This window comes from Pongo pygmaeus, chromosome 17 (genome assembly GCF_028885625.2).
Source record: "Pongo pygmaeus isolate AG05252 chromosome 17, NHGRI_mPonPyg2-v2.0_pri, whole genome shotgun sequence".
Classification (NCBI taxonomy): Eukaryota; Metazoa; Chordata; class Mammalia; order Primates; family Hominidae; genus Pongo; species Pongo pygmaeus.
Window position 1 is genome coordinate 61,531,169 of NC_072390.2, and position 14,506 is coordinate 61,545,674.

General features: G+C 41.0%; 1 protein-coding gene across 11 annotated transcripts in view; it reads right to left on the reverse strand.

Annotated features, from left to right (window-relative positions):
* The window catches only part of PIAS2 (protein inhibitor of activated STAT 2), a 109,158-nt gene that overhangs the window by 48,894 nt on the left and 45,758 nt on the right, over positions 1-14,506 (reverse strand). For all 11 annotated transcript variants that reach the window (XM_054460905.2, XM_054460912.2, XM_054460906.2 and 8 more), the window contains one exon: positions 6,149-6,233. In XM_054460905.2, the coding sequence (XP_054316880.1) occupies positions 6,149-6,233 (85 nt within the window). The remainder of the gene's footprint in view (positions 1-6,148; positions 6,234-14,506) is intronic.

Here is a 14,506-nt window from a genome sequence, read left to right on the forward strand (position 1 = left end):
CAAATCTGGAAAGGCATCACAGGGGACGTATGACTTGAACTGGCCCTTGAAACATGGCTCAAGAAGTTTGCCAGGCAGAGTACAGAGAAAAAAGGCGGCAAAGGTGCAAAGATGTGAACACCATAGTTAACCTAGGAAACACAAATGGGAAAGCCTAGTCAGAGTACAGGTTGTTAGAAAAGAGTAACAGGAGACAATATTACAAAAAAAAACAACAAAAAAAAAAACAGAGCAAGATGTTGAAAACAACTGCCAGGCAATGGAGTGTGGACTTTATGAGGTACCATTAGAGTGTGTTTAAAGCATCAAAGAGAAAAAACTGAATGGGCTTTAGAAAGATCATATGTAGGAGCTTTCTAATAGAAAGATCTCATAATTAGAAGACCATTACAATTGAAGAGGCAAAAACAAGGGCTTGAAGCTGGGCGCAGTGGCTCACGCCTGTAATCTCAACATTTAGGAAGGCTGAGGTAGGTGGAGTTCAGGACCAGGCTGGGCAACACAGCAAGACCCCATCTATACAAAAAATAGAAAAATTAGCCAGGCGTGGTGGCGCATGCCTATAGTCCCAGCTAGTCGGAAGGCTAAGGTGGGAGGATCAATTGAGCTCGGACATTAAAGGCTGCAGTGAGCCTTGATTGCGGCACTGTACTTTCAGCCTGGGTGACAGAGCAAGACCCTGGCTCAAAAAATAATAGTAATTTCAAATGAGGGCCTGAAAGCTATTAAACATAAATATCACTGAGTGATATTTACACACAAAAAACGGTAAGACTTGATGAATGACTAGATGTGAGAAGGCAGGATAAGGGAAGGGGAGTTTCTAGGAGGGTATCCAGGTTTTGGAATGCTGCAACTGAAGAGATGGCCATGCTACTCACCAGGACAAGAAGAGGCAGAGCAAGTTATAGCATCAATCTCCCCAAACCACCCAGTGAGGTGGTGATCATTATTCCAATTTTGGATGCTGAGAAAGTGAGGTTTAGTCACCTGTCTAGGGGCATACAGACCTAAGTGGCTGGTTCAGAATTCACTTTCTACTTAGTATTACTCTAAAGACCATACTAGCTCCCTCAAAGGTAGAGTTGCCTTGCTGAGTTTTAAATATTCAGAATGACATAGAAGAATCAATGAAAGGCCAGACGCGGTAGCTCACGCCCATAATCCCAGCACTTTGGGAGGCCGAAGCAGGTCGATCATGAGGTCAGGAGATCGAGACCATCCTGGCTAACATGGTGAAACCCCGTTTCTACTAAAAATACAAAAAATTAGCCGGGCGTGGTGGTGGGTGCCTGTAGTCCCAGCTACTCGGGAGGCTGCGGCAGGAGAATGGCGTGAACTCGGGAGTCGGAGCTTGCAGTGAGCCAAGATCACACCACTGCACTCCAGCCTGGGCAACAGAGTGAGACTCAGTCTCAAAAAAAAAAAAAAAAAAAAAAGTATCAATGAAGTGCAGCAAACAGACAGGATGTGGTAAATGAAGAGTGGCCTATCACAAAGAGGCCTGTGTCCAGGCAGATTCCAATGCCATTAAGGAAATGAGTAATGCAGAAGGAAATATACTAAGCAAAAATCTCCTTGAGGCCAGTCTCTTTTTCAACTTTGCATCTTTGGTGCCTGGAATATTGTCTGGTCCATAGACAGTTAATAAATGTGTGCTGAATGAATGAATAAAAGAACAAAAGACAAGCAGGCTTGACGGAAGGCAAGTTCAATTTTAGATGTGTTGTGCTTGATGCCCTTGTAGGTCAAAGGAGAGGCAGTGAAAAAGGTGTCTGGAGGGAGGTGTTGGTTATTTTGCAGCCACCAATATAAAAATAACAAAGCACATTAATGAATATTATCATAGAGTAGCAAGAAGAGAATCCCAGATTGATTCCTTAAAATGGGTACAAGAAGCCAGTGTGAGGAACTGAGAGCATGGTTAAAAATATACTAGTACCAAATGGAAGGAGCAGCGCTAAAGCCAAAAAGAGAACTGAATCCAGCGTTCAATCTTCGCAAGATGTAACAGAAAGAACAAAAAAACCTGGACAAGAATGTATTCAAGCGTCTAGTCTAGATCTTACTACCACTACAGGCGAAGGGGAGGGAGCTAGAAACACAGCTGTGGTTCTCAAGTTGGCTGCATACTGGAAACCTGGGAAACTTTAAAAACCACTGATGTTTGGGTTCAATCCTGAGATTTTAATTTCACTGATGTGGGATAAAACCTGAGTATGTGAATTTCCTAAATCTCCCCAGCTGATGCTAATATGCAGCAAAGTTTGAGAAACATGGGGAGAGAAGTAGTTAAATGACGCAAGAAGCAATCATCCGAATCCAGAATGTACAATATGCTAGATCAAATAAATCACTTTTTTTTGGAAAGTAGTGTTATAAAATAAAGTCTAATGAGAGAAACCAGGGCTCCTTGGAGAACTGATCAATTCCACAGTTGCAGCAGAGAAAATACAAAATAAGCCTTCAGCATTTTTGGTGCAAGAAATTAAAGAGTGCTTAAAGTGGGTTTCAAGGAGAGAGGTATATCAAAAGGGTATAGGAGCCAATCTGAAAGAACTTCTAATAGCCAAAGATAGAACAATTTGAGCAATATCAATTACTGTAACATTGGAATATGACTCATAGAGCACTCATGAGTCCACACTGTTATAAACGAATAAACGGGCTGGGAATGGTGGCTCACATCTGTAAAGCCATACCTGTAAACCCAATAGTTTGGGAGACAAAGGAGGGAAGATCTCTTGAGCACAGGTGTCTGAGACTAGCTGAGGCAATACTGTGAGACCCCATCTCTACAAAAAACATAAAAATTTGCCAGGTGTGGTGTTGTACACCTGTAGTCCTAGCTTCTTGTGGGGCTGAGATGGAAGGATCATTTGACCCCAGGAGGTCAAGGCTGCAACAAGCCATGATCACCACCACTGCACTCCAGCCTGGGCAACAGAGCAAGACCTTCTCTCAAAAATAAAATAAAATAAAATAAAAGGCCGGGTGTGGTGGCTCACACCTGTAATCCCAACACTTTGGGAGGCCGAGGCGGGCGGATCACCTGAGGTCAAGAGTTCAAGACCAGCCTGACCAACATGGTGAAACCCCTTCTCTACTAAAAATACAAAAATTATCCAGGCATGGTGAAGAATCGCTTGAACCTGGGAGGCAGAGGTTACAGTGAGCCGAGATTGTGCCACTGCACTCCAGCCTGAGCGACGGAGCAAGACTTTGTCTCAAAAAATAAATAAAACAATGAATGAAAGAAAGAAAAGAAAAGGAGACAGCTCCTCCTTGTAAAAATAAAATAACTCCAATGTAAAAAAGATTAAGGACAACAGAACACAAGAATGTTTCTGCTAAAGTAACCGCTAAAGCCAAGATTCACGAGTGAACACTAAATTAACCTGCAAAAGTTTGAGCAAAAACAGAATACTAGGTGCCTAGTTGCAAAGTTATCTTTGCAAAATATTTATCATTAACAAAGGAACAAACAGTAACTTTACAGTGTGGATATCTGGCAGCTAATATCAGCCAAGTGATCAAGGTTAACATCACCAAAAATAAGATATCAATATTATGTTGCCTGATATGGTACCCTGAGAAGGGCACATAACTTGAGGTATTCTTGCCCAAAATGCACAACCTCCATCTAATCATGGCAAAACATCAGCCATACCACCAAATGAGAAAGAGTCTACAAAACACCTGACCAGTACTCTTCAAAGTGTCACGCTGTGAAAGACAAAAAACAAACAAACAAAAAAACTAAGAAACTGTAACAGATTGAAGCAGAGTAGGATGGCTCAACAATTAAATGTGATTTGGGATTGTATCTAGGAACAGAAGACGTTTATTGGCCAAAAAACTGGTGAAATCTGAAAAAAGTCCATAGTTAATAGTACTGTACCAATGTTGATTTCATGGTTTTGATCATTGTACTATTTCTATAATTTTTATCTAAATAAAAATTACTACAAAATATAAAGTTTTTATGCCAGGCACGGTGGCTCACACCTATAATCCCAGCATTTTGGGAGGCCGAGACAGGTGGATCACTTGAGGCCAGGAGTTCAAGACCACCCTGGCCAACATGGCAAAACCCCATCTCTACTAAAAACACAAAAATTAGCCAGGTATGGTGGCACCTGCCTGTCGTCACAGCTACTCAAGAGGCTGAGGCAGGAGAATCGCCTGAAACCGGGAGGTGGAGGTTGCAGTGAGCCAAAATCACGCTACTGCACTCACTCAAGCCTGGATGACAGAGTGAGACTCTGTCTCAAAAAAAAAAAAAATTACGTAATTAAGTACAGAATTTCCCAAACTTACTTAACTGCAACAATCTTATTTTTGAAAAACTCTTACTATCATCTCAAAGAGTGTTCTAATGAATAGTTGAAAAGGAAGTAAACACCTCTAATTTACTCAATTCCTTGCTCTGCTTTTAACATTACAGCCCCCCCAAAATCATTAACCTCCAGAAGCCTTAGTTTTATTATGGCGAATCTTTTAAGAATGCAACTTTGAAGAGTCATATAATGTTTTGTTAACACTGAAGGTGTGTGTGTGTGTATACATATATACATACGTATATATATACACAGACACATATATATACGTATGTATATATACACATATACATACGTATATATATACATATATACACATATATACACACATATATATACACACATATTTATACACATATATATATATTCTTTTGAGATAGAGTTTCACTCTTGTTGCCCAGGCTGGAGTGCAGTGGCGTGATCTCGGCTCACTGCAACCTCTGCCTCCTGGGTTAAGGTGATTCTCTTGCCTCAGCTTTCCGAGTAGCAGGGATTACAGGCGCCTGCCAACACGCCCGGCTAATTTGTTGTATTTTTAGTAGAGATGGGTTTCGCCATGTTGGCCAGGCTGGTCTCAAACTCCTGAACTCAAGTAATCCAACCACCAGAGCCTCCCAAAGTTCTGGGATTACAAGCATGAGCCACTGCGCCCAGCCTTTTTAAAAATATTTTTAATTGGAAAATAAATGCTACAGATTTCCTTTTCTTTCTTCTTATATCTCTTAGTTCATCTGCTCTTTACAAATGGGTCTACCGATACTTTTCATAATTGTTTTCATATGTCTAGTAATTTTTTGGTCAGGATGACTATACAGCTCACTTTACCCATAACTGCCTCAGTTTATGTTCTTATCCCAGAATAATTATTAGTAATGTTTACTTCACTCTCAAAAATGCCCCAGTTTGGAATGATAAAGCTTATGGTCACCCTGTCTTTGGGATATTATAAATTCTTTTTATATTGCTTTACCTAATATATATATTTTTTCAGACGGGGTCTCACTTTGTTGCCCAGTCTGGAGTGCTGCAGCACGATCACAACAGCTCACTGCAGCCTCGACCTCCCAGGCTTAAGTGATTCTCCCACCTCAGCCTCCTGAGTAGGTGACACTAATTTCTGTATTTCTTGTAGAGACAGGGTTTCACCATGTTACCCAGGCTGGTCTGAACTCCTGGGCTCAAGTGATACTGCCACCTCCCAAAGTGCTAGGATTACAGGCATGAGCCACCATGCCCAGCCTGGGAATAAATTTTCCATTTAAAAAATAATTGCCAAATATAACAAAAAGTAATCTAAAAGACACTGAGGTTTTATTCAAAGGTTAAAAATTTTATTCTAATACACAGTATTTACTAAATATTTGGCTGACTTTAGTCAAAGTATACCACCCTTTCATAAGAGAAACAGGCCAACTGTTATGGTGAATTGTGTATCCCCAAAATTCATATGTTGAAGTCCTAACCCCCAATGTGACTGTATTTGGAGACAAGGCCTTTAAGGAGGAAATTAAGTTTAAATAAAGCCACAGGGTAGATCCCTAATCCAATATGACAGTGTCTTTACAAGAAAAGAAAGACACCAGGGATGCACCAGTACAGAGAAAAGGCCATCTGAGATATGCAAGCCAAGGAGAAAGGCTTCAGGAGAAATCAAACCTGCCAAAACCTTGATCTTGGACAGAAGCCTCCAGCATTTTGAGAAACAAGAGTCTGTTGTTTACGCTGTCGAGTGTGAAATTTTGTTATGGCAGACCTACAGGTGAATAAACCAATATTCATGAGAAATATATTCCAAATATTCCGCTTACCTGGATATGCATATCTCTCTAACTTGTTGAGGTGTCAAAGCAAAAATAAAAAACTTCTCTTGAAATCGCTGAATACTGCTTTGAACTGGGAAGAAAAAAAAAAGAAAGATAATATTTCAATAACAAATCCAACACTACAACCACCTGCAATAACCAGATATTTTTTATAAAGTACCTGCCAAATTCTGAAACTTTATGGTTAAAATACTCCAAAATCAGGAAGTACTAAACTGCATTCATCTTGGAATCATGAGTAAAGTCACTACAAAGGGGTTTCTTTAACGTTAAGTATGTAACCATTCTTTATTCTAAAATACTAATGCAGGCTGGGCGCAGTGGCTCATGCCTGTAATCCCAGCACTTTGGGAAGCCAAGGTGGGTGGATCACCTGAGGTTGCAAGTTCAAGACCAGCCAGCCTGACCAACATGGAGAAACCCCGTCTATACTAAAAATATAAAATTAGCTGGGCATGGTGGTGCATGCCTGTAATCCCAGCTACATGGGAGGCGGAGGCAGGAGAATTGCTTGAACCCAGAAGGCGGAGGTTGCAGTGAAGATTGCACCATTGCACTCCAGCCTGGGCAACAAGAGTGAAACTCCATCTCAAAAAAAAAAAAACAAAAAACAAAAAAACTAATGCACAGTAAAAATATAACAAAACCCTTCAATATTACATTTCATTCTTAACTATAATATTATCTAATGAAAGGAAGTCAAAATGCTCCCCAGGAGAACTCTATTCAAGAATTAAATGCTTTTTGTTTATTTTCCTTTGTTGTATTTTGCTTTTGGTGCTCTGTATTTAATTACACAAAACACTCATATAAGAAAATTTTGAATGTCAAAACTTTTAAGTTTTGAAGACACCTAATTTGCATATGAAAGTCTGCCCAGTTAAAAAATATTGCTTAATGAAGTCATCCTGATGTATATTATTACCTGAAATGTATTTATGACTTCACAAAAACCTGCAATAGGTTAATAATGAATTATTCAATAATGTTCTAGTGTCCATTAAAACAAACAAAAAAGTTAACATATATAGAGGCCTCAAGTCTTTTGCTTCCTAACAATTGCAACATCACCCAAGTAAAGGCAAAATGAGGCCGGGCACAGTGGCTCACACCTGTAATCCCAGCACTCTGAGAGGCCGAGGCAGGCGGATCACTTGAGGTCAAGTGTTCAAGACCAGCCTGGCCAACATGGTGAAACCCCATCTCTAGTAAAAACACAAAAATTAGCCAGGCATGGTGGCATGTGCCGGTAATCGGTAATCCCAGCTACTCCAAAGTCTGAGTCAGGAGAATCACTTGAACCTGGGAGGTGGAGGTTGCAGTGCGCTGAGATCGCACCATTGCACTACAGCGATAGTCTTCAAAAAAAAAAGGCAAATGGTCCTTGTACATAACACTGTCCAGTTTTCCTGCTACATGAAGATAAAAAGATGCCAGTTGGATATCCAATGTTAGAGGTTCAACCACAACTCACATCAAGTCAGAAAAATATTAATTCCCTAGCTAAAATATTCTTTTCTATAATCACAGTTTATTATAGCAATTATTCTCCTAGAAATCATGTCACAAAATGGTTCATATTTTTTCAGAACGCTTTAAAAAGGAGGGAAGAGGGAGATACCGTTTATGATGAAGGCCAAAAAGTAAAATAAAACTTTGGATTATAAACATAATTATGGAGCATCAAACACAGAAACATAAGTAAGCCTCTCCATTTCTCCAGTTCCTATTCATTCCTCAACCCTTTTTTTCTTGTTCGGACTCCACTTTTCACTATCTGTGGCTAAGGTCCCCAATGACCTCTTAACTGCCAAATGTAACGTGTATTTTGAGATAACAAGTAAACATGCTGCATTTTAATCTTAATTAATTAATGACATGAGCATCCAGTCTCTTGAGCCAGAAACCTCAAAAGGTCTAAAGTAAGTACAAATGGAGAACTAAAAGAAGAGAGTGCAAAATGAGGTATTAAAAAAGAAAACTACTTGCAGAAATAATGAATCAATAATTCTACCTTTGATGGAGGGGAAAAAAGGATTTACAAATCAAACTCCATGTAAAATAATACAAAGAAAACTACCTAGTCACATCATAGTCAAACTATTGATTATGTTTGATTAATCTTGAAAGCAACGAGAGAAAAAAGAAACAAGGGAACAATACAAATCAAGGCCAACTTCTCATCCGAAGCAATATAGGCCAGAAGGTATCTTTAAAGTGGTGAAAGAACAAACTCAACTGAAAATTCAATACCCTTCAAAAGCAGAGTGGAAGAATAACTTTTCAGATAAACAGAAGATATAAGAATTTGCTGACAGCAGACATGCATTACAAGAAATGTAAAACAAAATCATCAGGATTATTTAAAAACATATAAATTCAAAACTGGATCTCTGGGAATGAAAATCATACAGTAAATAAGTGTAAATGTAAAACAGTATGCTGTATTTTCTTCTTGTAATTTCCTTCAAAAAACTGTTGACAGCTAAAGTGATGGCATTGAAAGGCAGGATTTCTAACACAGGGAGGAAATATGAGAACAGCAAAAAGAATGGAGGGGGTAGGTAAAGGAAATTATCTCCCCAACAGTTGTGTTTCCTGCTTTTTTCTGATAAACCTGATTAACTAAATCTCCCTAAAGACCAATCCACTCTTAGCGTGCCAAAAGCAGCAGGTATCTACACCTGTAAAGTTGGGCGCAAGACCCTCTGTGAATTCACCAGGATAAATGCCAGTATTTGAGGCTCTGTCTGAATGACTGGAGTCAACCTACCCTGAAAAGTTTCCAAAAACCATGAACCTTAACATTTGAAACGAGAATGGTTCCACAGTCATGTTGTACATGTATGTTCAACATGTACTTTTATATCAAATTGTACTTACATGTTGCACATATGCAATATATATGTACAATTTATAGAACTGGCAGCTTAATGTTAGTAGTCTGTGTCATAATAGACATATTCTTGGTGTGCCTTTTATTTTTCTGACATATCTTTGACTTTACCTATATTTGCTGTCAAATTTTCAATCCAGATTAAAATCTCAAATAACCACCCTGTATCTATAGAAAAATGGATCTGTGTCACTGCTATATACTATAACCAGACTCCAGGAACTTACAGCAAAAAAAAATTGCGCATATGCTAATAAAAATCTAATTTGTATTAACATTGACAGTTCTTAGATAAGTCAATTTTATGACAGAACAGCAGCCAAAAGCATACCAAACTTTCCATAAAGTAAATTTGTTAGCTAAATGGTCATTTTAACATAAACCATGAGAAAGAATGCAGGATGCAAAGTAAAGTATGCAGGTTTTGCAGTTTATTTTCTCCCCATTGTCTACAATTTGGGAATCAGAAAACCAATTCTGCAGAGATTCCATGAATGCCTTAAAGTTAAGAGCAAATGAAATGAAAAATGATCATGGCTCAAGCGCATGAATTAAATACGGCTTTATTCAAACCTTTCCTTTTTCAACAACCCTTCATAATGTAGATTCTATTTTCCAAATATAACCACATTATCTCCCATCATGTTCTCCTTTTTATGTAAACTTGACATTCTTCCAATTGAGTAGTGGGGACTTTATCACCCTCCCTTTGAATCTGAATGGTCTTTTGTAATAGCATCAACCAACAGTGTACAGTTTAAGTGATGCTCTACAGCTCCAAGGCTGAACCATAAAAATACCACACACATCTTCCTTGCTCTGTGGGGACACTCATTCTTGGAACCTAGCTCTAATGCTATAAAGAAGCCCAAATTACACATGAAGAAGCCACATATGGGTATTCCAGCCAACAGCCAAGCTAAGTCCAAGTCATCAGGTGGCATAGCTGCCAAACACATCAGGGAAGATGCCTCCAAGTGATCTGAGCTTCTAGCCAAGTGCACCTCAAGGATATGTCTTCTCAGCTAAGACCCCAGAGATCTTGGGATAAGAAACAAGCCACCCACACACTGCCCTTCCAAATTCCTGACCTAAGGAATCCATGAGCATGTCAGACACAGTAAGTTCCTCTTCAAAAGTTTAATTTCTGACTTCCTTGTTCTTTGCTCTCGAGCTCAACTTCCTTGTCCCTTCTCCTAAGCTATCTGCTCTGTAAACAACTTCTTCTGCCGGTCCCAATCTGTAACTCACATCTCTTCCTGATTTGGAAAGAGTCCTTTTTACTCCTGGCTACCTATTCTGTAAGCTCCCCCTCCTGCTGAAAACAGCTCTCCCTGCAGAAACTATCCTTCCCGCCTTTGACGCACCCTGACATGCCCAAACACGCCTTGTACTGTAACAGACAGCCTCTCCCTTCCCGCCTAATTAGCCATATTCAATTTTAAATGGTAGCCAATCAGGTCAGTGTAGATTGTGAGGTCTGACTCCAGCCAATGGGGAAAGGACACAGAACCAGGGATTAACTGTGTTAGGGATAAAAACCCCTTCCCTCCTTTGTTTGGTGCGCTCTCGCAGCGGCCAGAAATGTGACCAGCACCCTTCTGCAGAAGTAAATTTGCTTTGCTGAGAAATCCTTCATTTGGCGTTTGGGTGCTTGTTTTCCTTGCGACTCCAAGCTCTTGTTTCTAACAACTTGGGGGCTCGTCTGCGATTGCCTTTCTCATCCAGGAAGAGGTCCCTGATCATCTCTCATGAGGAGACACGTCCCCCTGCCTCATTGTGGTGGCCTCAGGGATGAGGGATCAAGATCTCCCCCAGCATGACGAATAAACCTGGACTCTCAGCAATGCGGGTGAAAAGGATCCTCACACACCATGGCGACCAGGTAACTCTGTGCACAAACCAAGGTAAGAAAAGTCACGGGGGCGACAATGTATTTCCTTGGTGGCTGGGACAACTTGGAGGCTGAATGTGTGTGAATGAGATGTACAATTAAGCACAAAGCAAGCGTGGAGTCCGGATCTGCAGTTCCGTGGTCACCTTATATGGCTTATGGCAGATTCCTGTTGTGGGGCTTATACCGACACACCGATGCTAAGAAAGACTTAAATTCCCGCAAGGGAAGCAGCCAGAGAAGGACAAAGCAAAAGGAGAGTGAAAAAGACCTCCAGTAGAGGGGGGTTAAGCCTCTAGAGATGGGAAGGCAATAAATCTCTAATACGAGGAGGGATTGAGCCTCAGAAAATCTCTAGAGAAGGGAAGGCAAGAAATCTCTAATAAGAGGAGGGATTGAGCCTCAGCAAACCTCCAGAGAGGAGAAAGCAAGAAATCTCTAATACAAGGGATTGAGCCTCAGCAAGCCTCTAGAGAAGGGAAGGCAAGAAATCTCTAATATGAGGAGGGACTGAGCCTCAGCAAACCTTCAGAGAAGAGAAGGCAAGAAATCTCTAATATGAGGCATTGAGCCTCACATCAAACCTCCAGGATGGGAAACACCCCAAGTAAGACAGGAAATGAAAGATATAAAGCTAGTGATGATAACAACATTCCCTCTGGTAGTCCCTTAGGTCTCATGTTAACATACTGGAGGGACAGTGAAAGGACTAAACATAAGAAAAAACAACAAATGATAAAATATTGTTGTTTCATTTGGACCATAGAGCTCATCCTCAAACCCTCAGTTTTCTGGCCAAAGTTTCAGTCAAATGAGGACTGGACTTGTTAACTTCTAACAGAGTATGTCAATGACAAGAGTCCCATCTCCCAGCAGGAAATAGATTATGCCCTGTGTTGGCAGCAGGGACCTGTCCTTCTCTACCCCCTAAAAGCTATAGGAAGTAAGCCAGAAATCAGTTCCTCTGAGGAAAGTAAGATCTCTACCCCAAAACAATCCACCAATGTATGAGACCCACCAGACCACCTACCTCCGCCAAATCCCCCACCCCAAGCGAGTGCACAGGACCCCCTTCACTCAATTCCTCCTCCATATAACCCTGAGTCAATGCCTGCCCCAATGCCCCATGCCCTCCCTAACCACACGTCTGAGTCTATGCCTCCTCCAGGAAGGCTCTAGCGTGAGACAGAACAGTGTAAAAAGGATATTCAGAACTCCTTTTCCCCTCCACCTCTAAGGAATCAGCCCCAACTCTTTTCCCCTTAAGGGAAGTGCCCCTTGGAGGAGGAGGAATTGGCTTCGTAAATGCTCCCTTCACTAGCTCCGAAGTTCGAAATTTAAAAAAGGAATCAAGGCCGGGCGCAGTGGCTCAAGCCTGTAATCCCAGCACTCTGGGAGGCCGAGGTGGGCGGATCACAACATCAGGAGATTGAGACCATCCTGGCTAACACGGTGAAACCCCATCTCTACTAAAAATACAAAAAAATTAGCCAGACGTGGTGGCGCGCGCCTGTAGTCCCAGCTATTTGGGAGGCTGAGGCAGAAGAATGGCACGAACCCAGGAGGCGGAGCTTGCCGTGAGCCGAGATCGCGCCACTGCACTCCAGCCTGGGTAACAGAGCAAGACTCCAGCTCAAAAAAAAAAAAAAAAAAAAAAAAAGGAACTCAAGTCATTATTAGATGACCCATGTGGGGTAGCACATCAAATTGATCAATTCTTAGGGCCACAGCTGTATACTTGGGCAGAGTTAATGACAATCCTGGGCATCCTCTTTTCAGGGGAAGAAAGAAGCATGATCCATAGGGTTGCTATGGTAGTCTGGGAACGTGAGCATCCTCCTGGCCAAAACATTCCTGCAGCTGACCAAAAATTTCCAGCCCAAGACCCTCGATGGGACAATAACAATGCAGCTCACCAAGAGAATATGAAAGATCTCAGGGAAATGGTAATAAAAGGAATTTGGGAATCAGTACCTCGGACCCAAAATAGTTCCTGAGTGTTCGATATACAACAAAGAAAGGATGAAAGACCTATGGAATTCCTAGAGAGGCTGAAAGAGCAAATGAGACAATATGCAGGCCTAGACTTAGAAGATCCTCTTGGGCAGGGAATACTCAAGTTACATTTTGTTACGAACAGTTGGCCAGATATTGCTAAGAAATTACAAAAGATAGAGAATTGGAAAGACTGGACTATTGAAGAGCTTTTAAGAGAAGCTCAAAAAGTATATGTGAGAAGAGATGAAGAAAAGCAGAAACAAAAAGGAAAAATTATGTTACCCACCTTCCAACAGGGGTTCCAAAAGACAAGGCCCACCGACACTACTCTCCATTACCTAGGGACTCCACACCCCTAAACAAGGCCTACAGGGGGCCAAAGCTTACAAAGGATTTAAGTCCTCACATGCTAAACCATATAAAGGACATAGAGAGACAAGACCAGGTAACCTCAGAACAGGAAGGGAGGGAGGACAAAATACATGCTTCAAACGTGGAGGGGTAGTCATTTTAAGAGAGAATGTCCTGAATGGGAGAAGGAGAAAGAAGTCATTCCATTTAAGGGAGTCAGGGGCTCTATTCTTTTTATCTTGAATCCTACCAAGAGCCCTTGATAAACTTAGAGGTGGGACCCAAACATGAAGTTATAACCCTTTTAACAGATTCAGGAGCAGCTCGCTCCTGTTTGTTTCCCTTTACCTAATGTCCCTTGCTCCTCAGAAGAACTTTTTGTCTTGGGGGTAAAAGGAGAAAGGTTTAAAGCAAGAATCTTAGAAGACACAGAGGTCAAATATAAAAACTGATCAGCCAACTTTCAATTTCTGTTAATCCCTGAGGCAGGAACTAACCTATTAGGAAGAGATTTAATACTAAAACTAGGTATAGGCCTACATGTCAGTCCAAACGGATTTCTCACCTCATTAAATCTACTTACCACTGCAAATGAAAAATATATTCATCCTGATGTATGGGCGAGAGAAGGAAATCGAGGAAGACTTCAAGTTGCTCCAATACATATCAAGTTAAAATCCCCAGGGGAAATAGTAAGAAGAAAGCAATATCCCATTCCCCTAGAGGGCAGCATAGGCCCAAAACCTGTAGTCGAAGGTCTCATTCAAGATAAGCGCCTTGAACCCTGTATGTCCCCTTATAACATTCCAATATAGCCTGTAAAGAAATTAGACGGGTCATGCTGACTAGTGCAAGGCCCCAGAGCTATTAACTAAATAGTCCAGACTACCTAACCCTGTTGTTCCCAACCTTTACACTATCCTTAGCAAAATACCATATGACCATCAATGGTTTACAGTGATAGACTTAAAAGACACCTTCTAGGCATGCCCCTTGGCTGAGGACAGCAGGGACATATTTGCTTTTGAATGGGAAGATCCTCATTCTGAGCGAAAGCAACAATATCAATAGATAGTCTTGCCCCAAGAGTTTAGAGATTCACCTAACCTCTTTGGTCAAATCCTAGAACAGATTCCAGAACAAATTTGTACCCCCAAAACACATATGCTTGCTCCAATACGTGGATGACCTGCTTATATCTGGT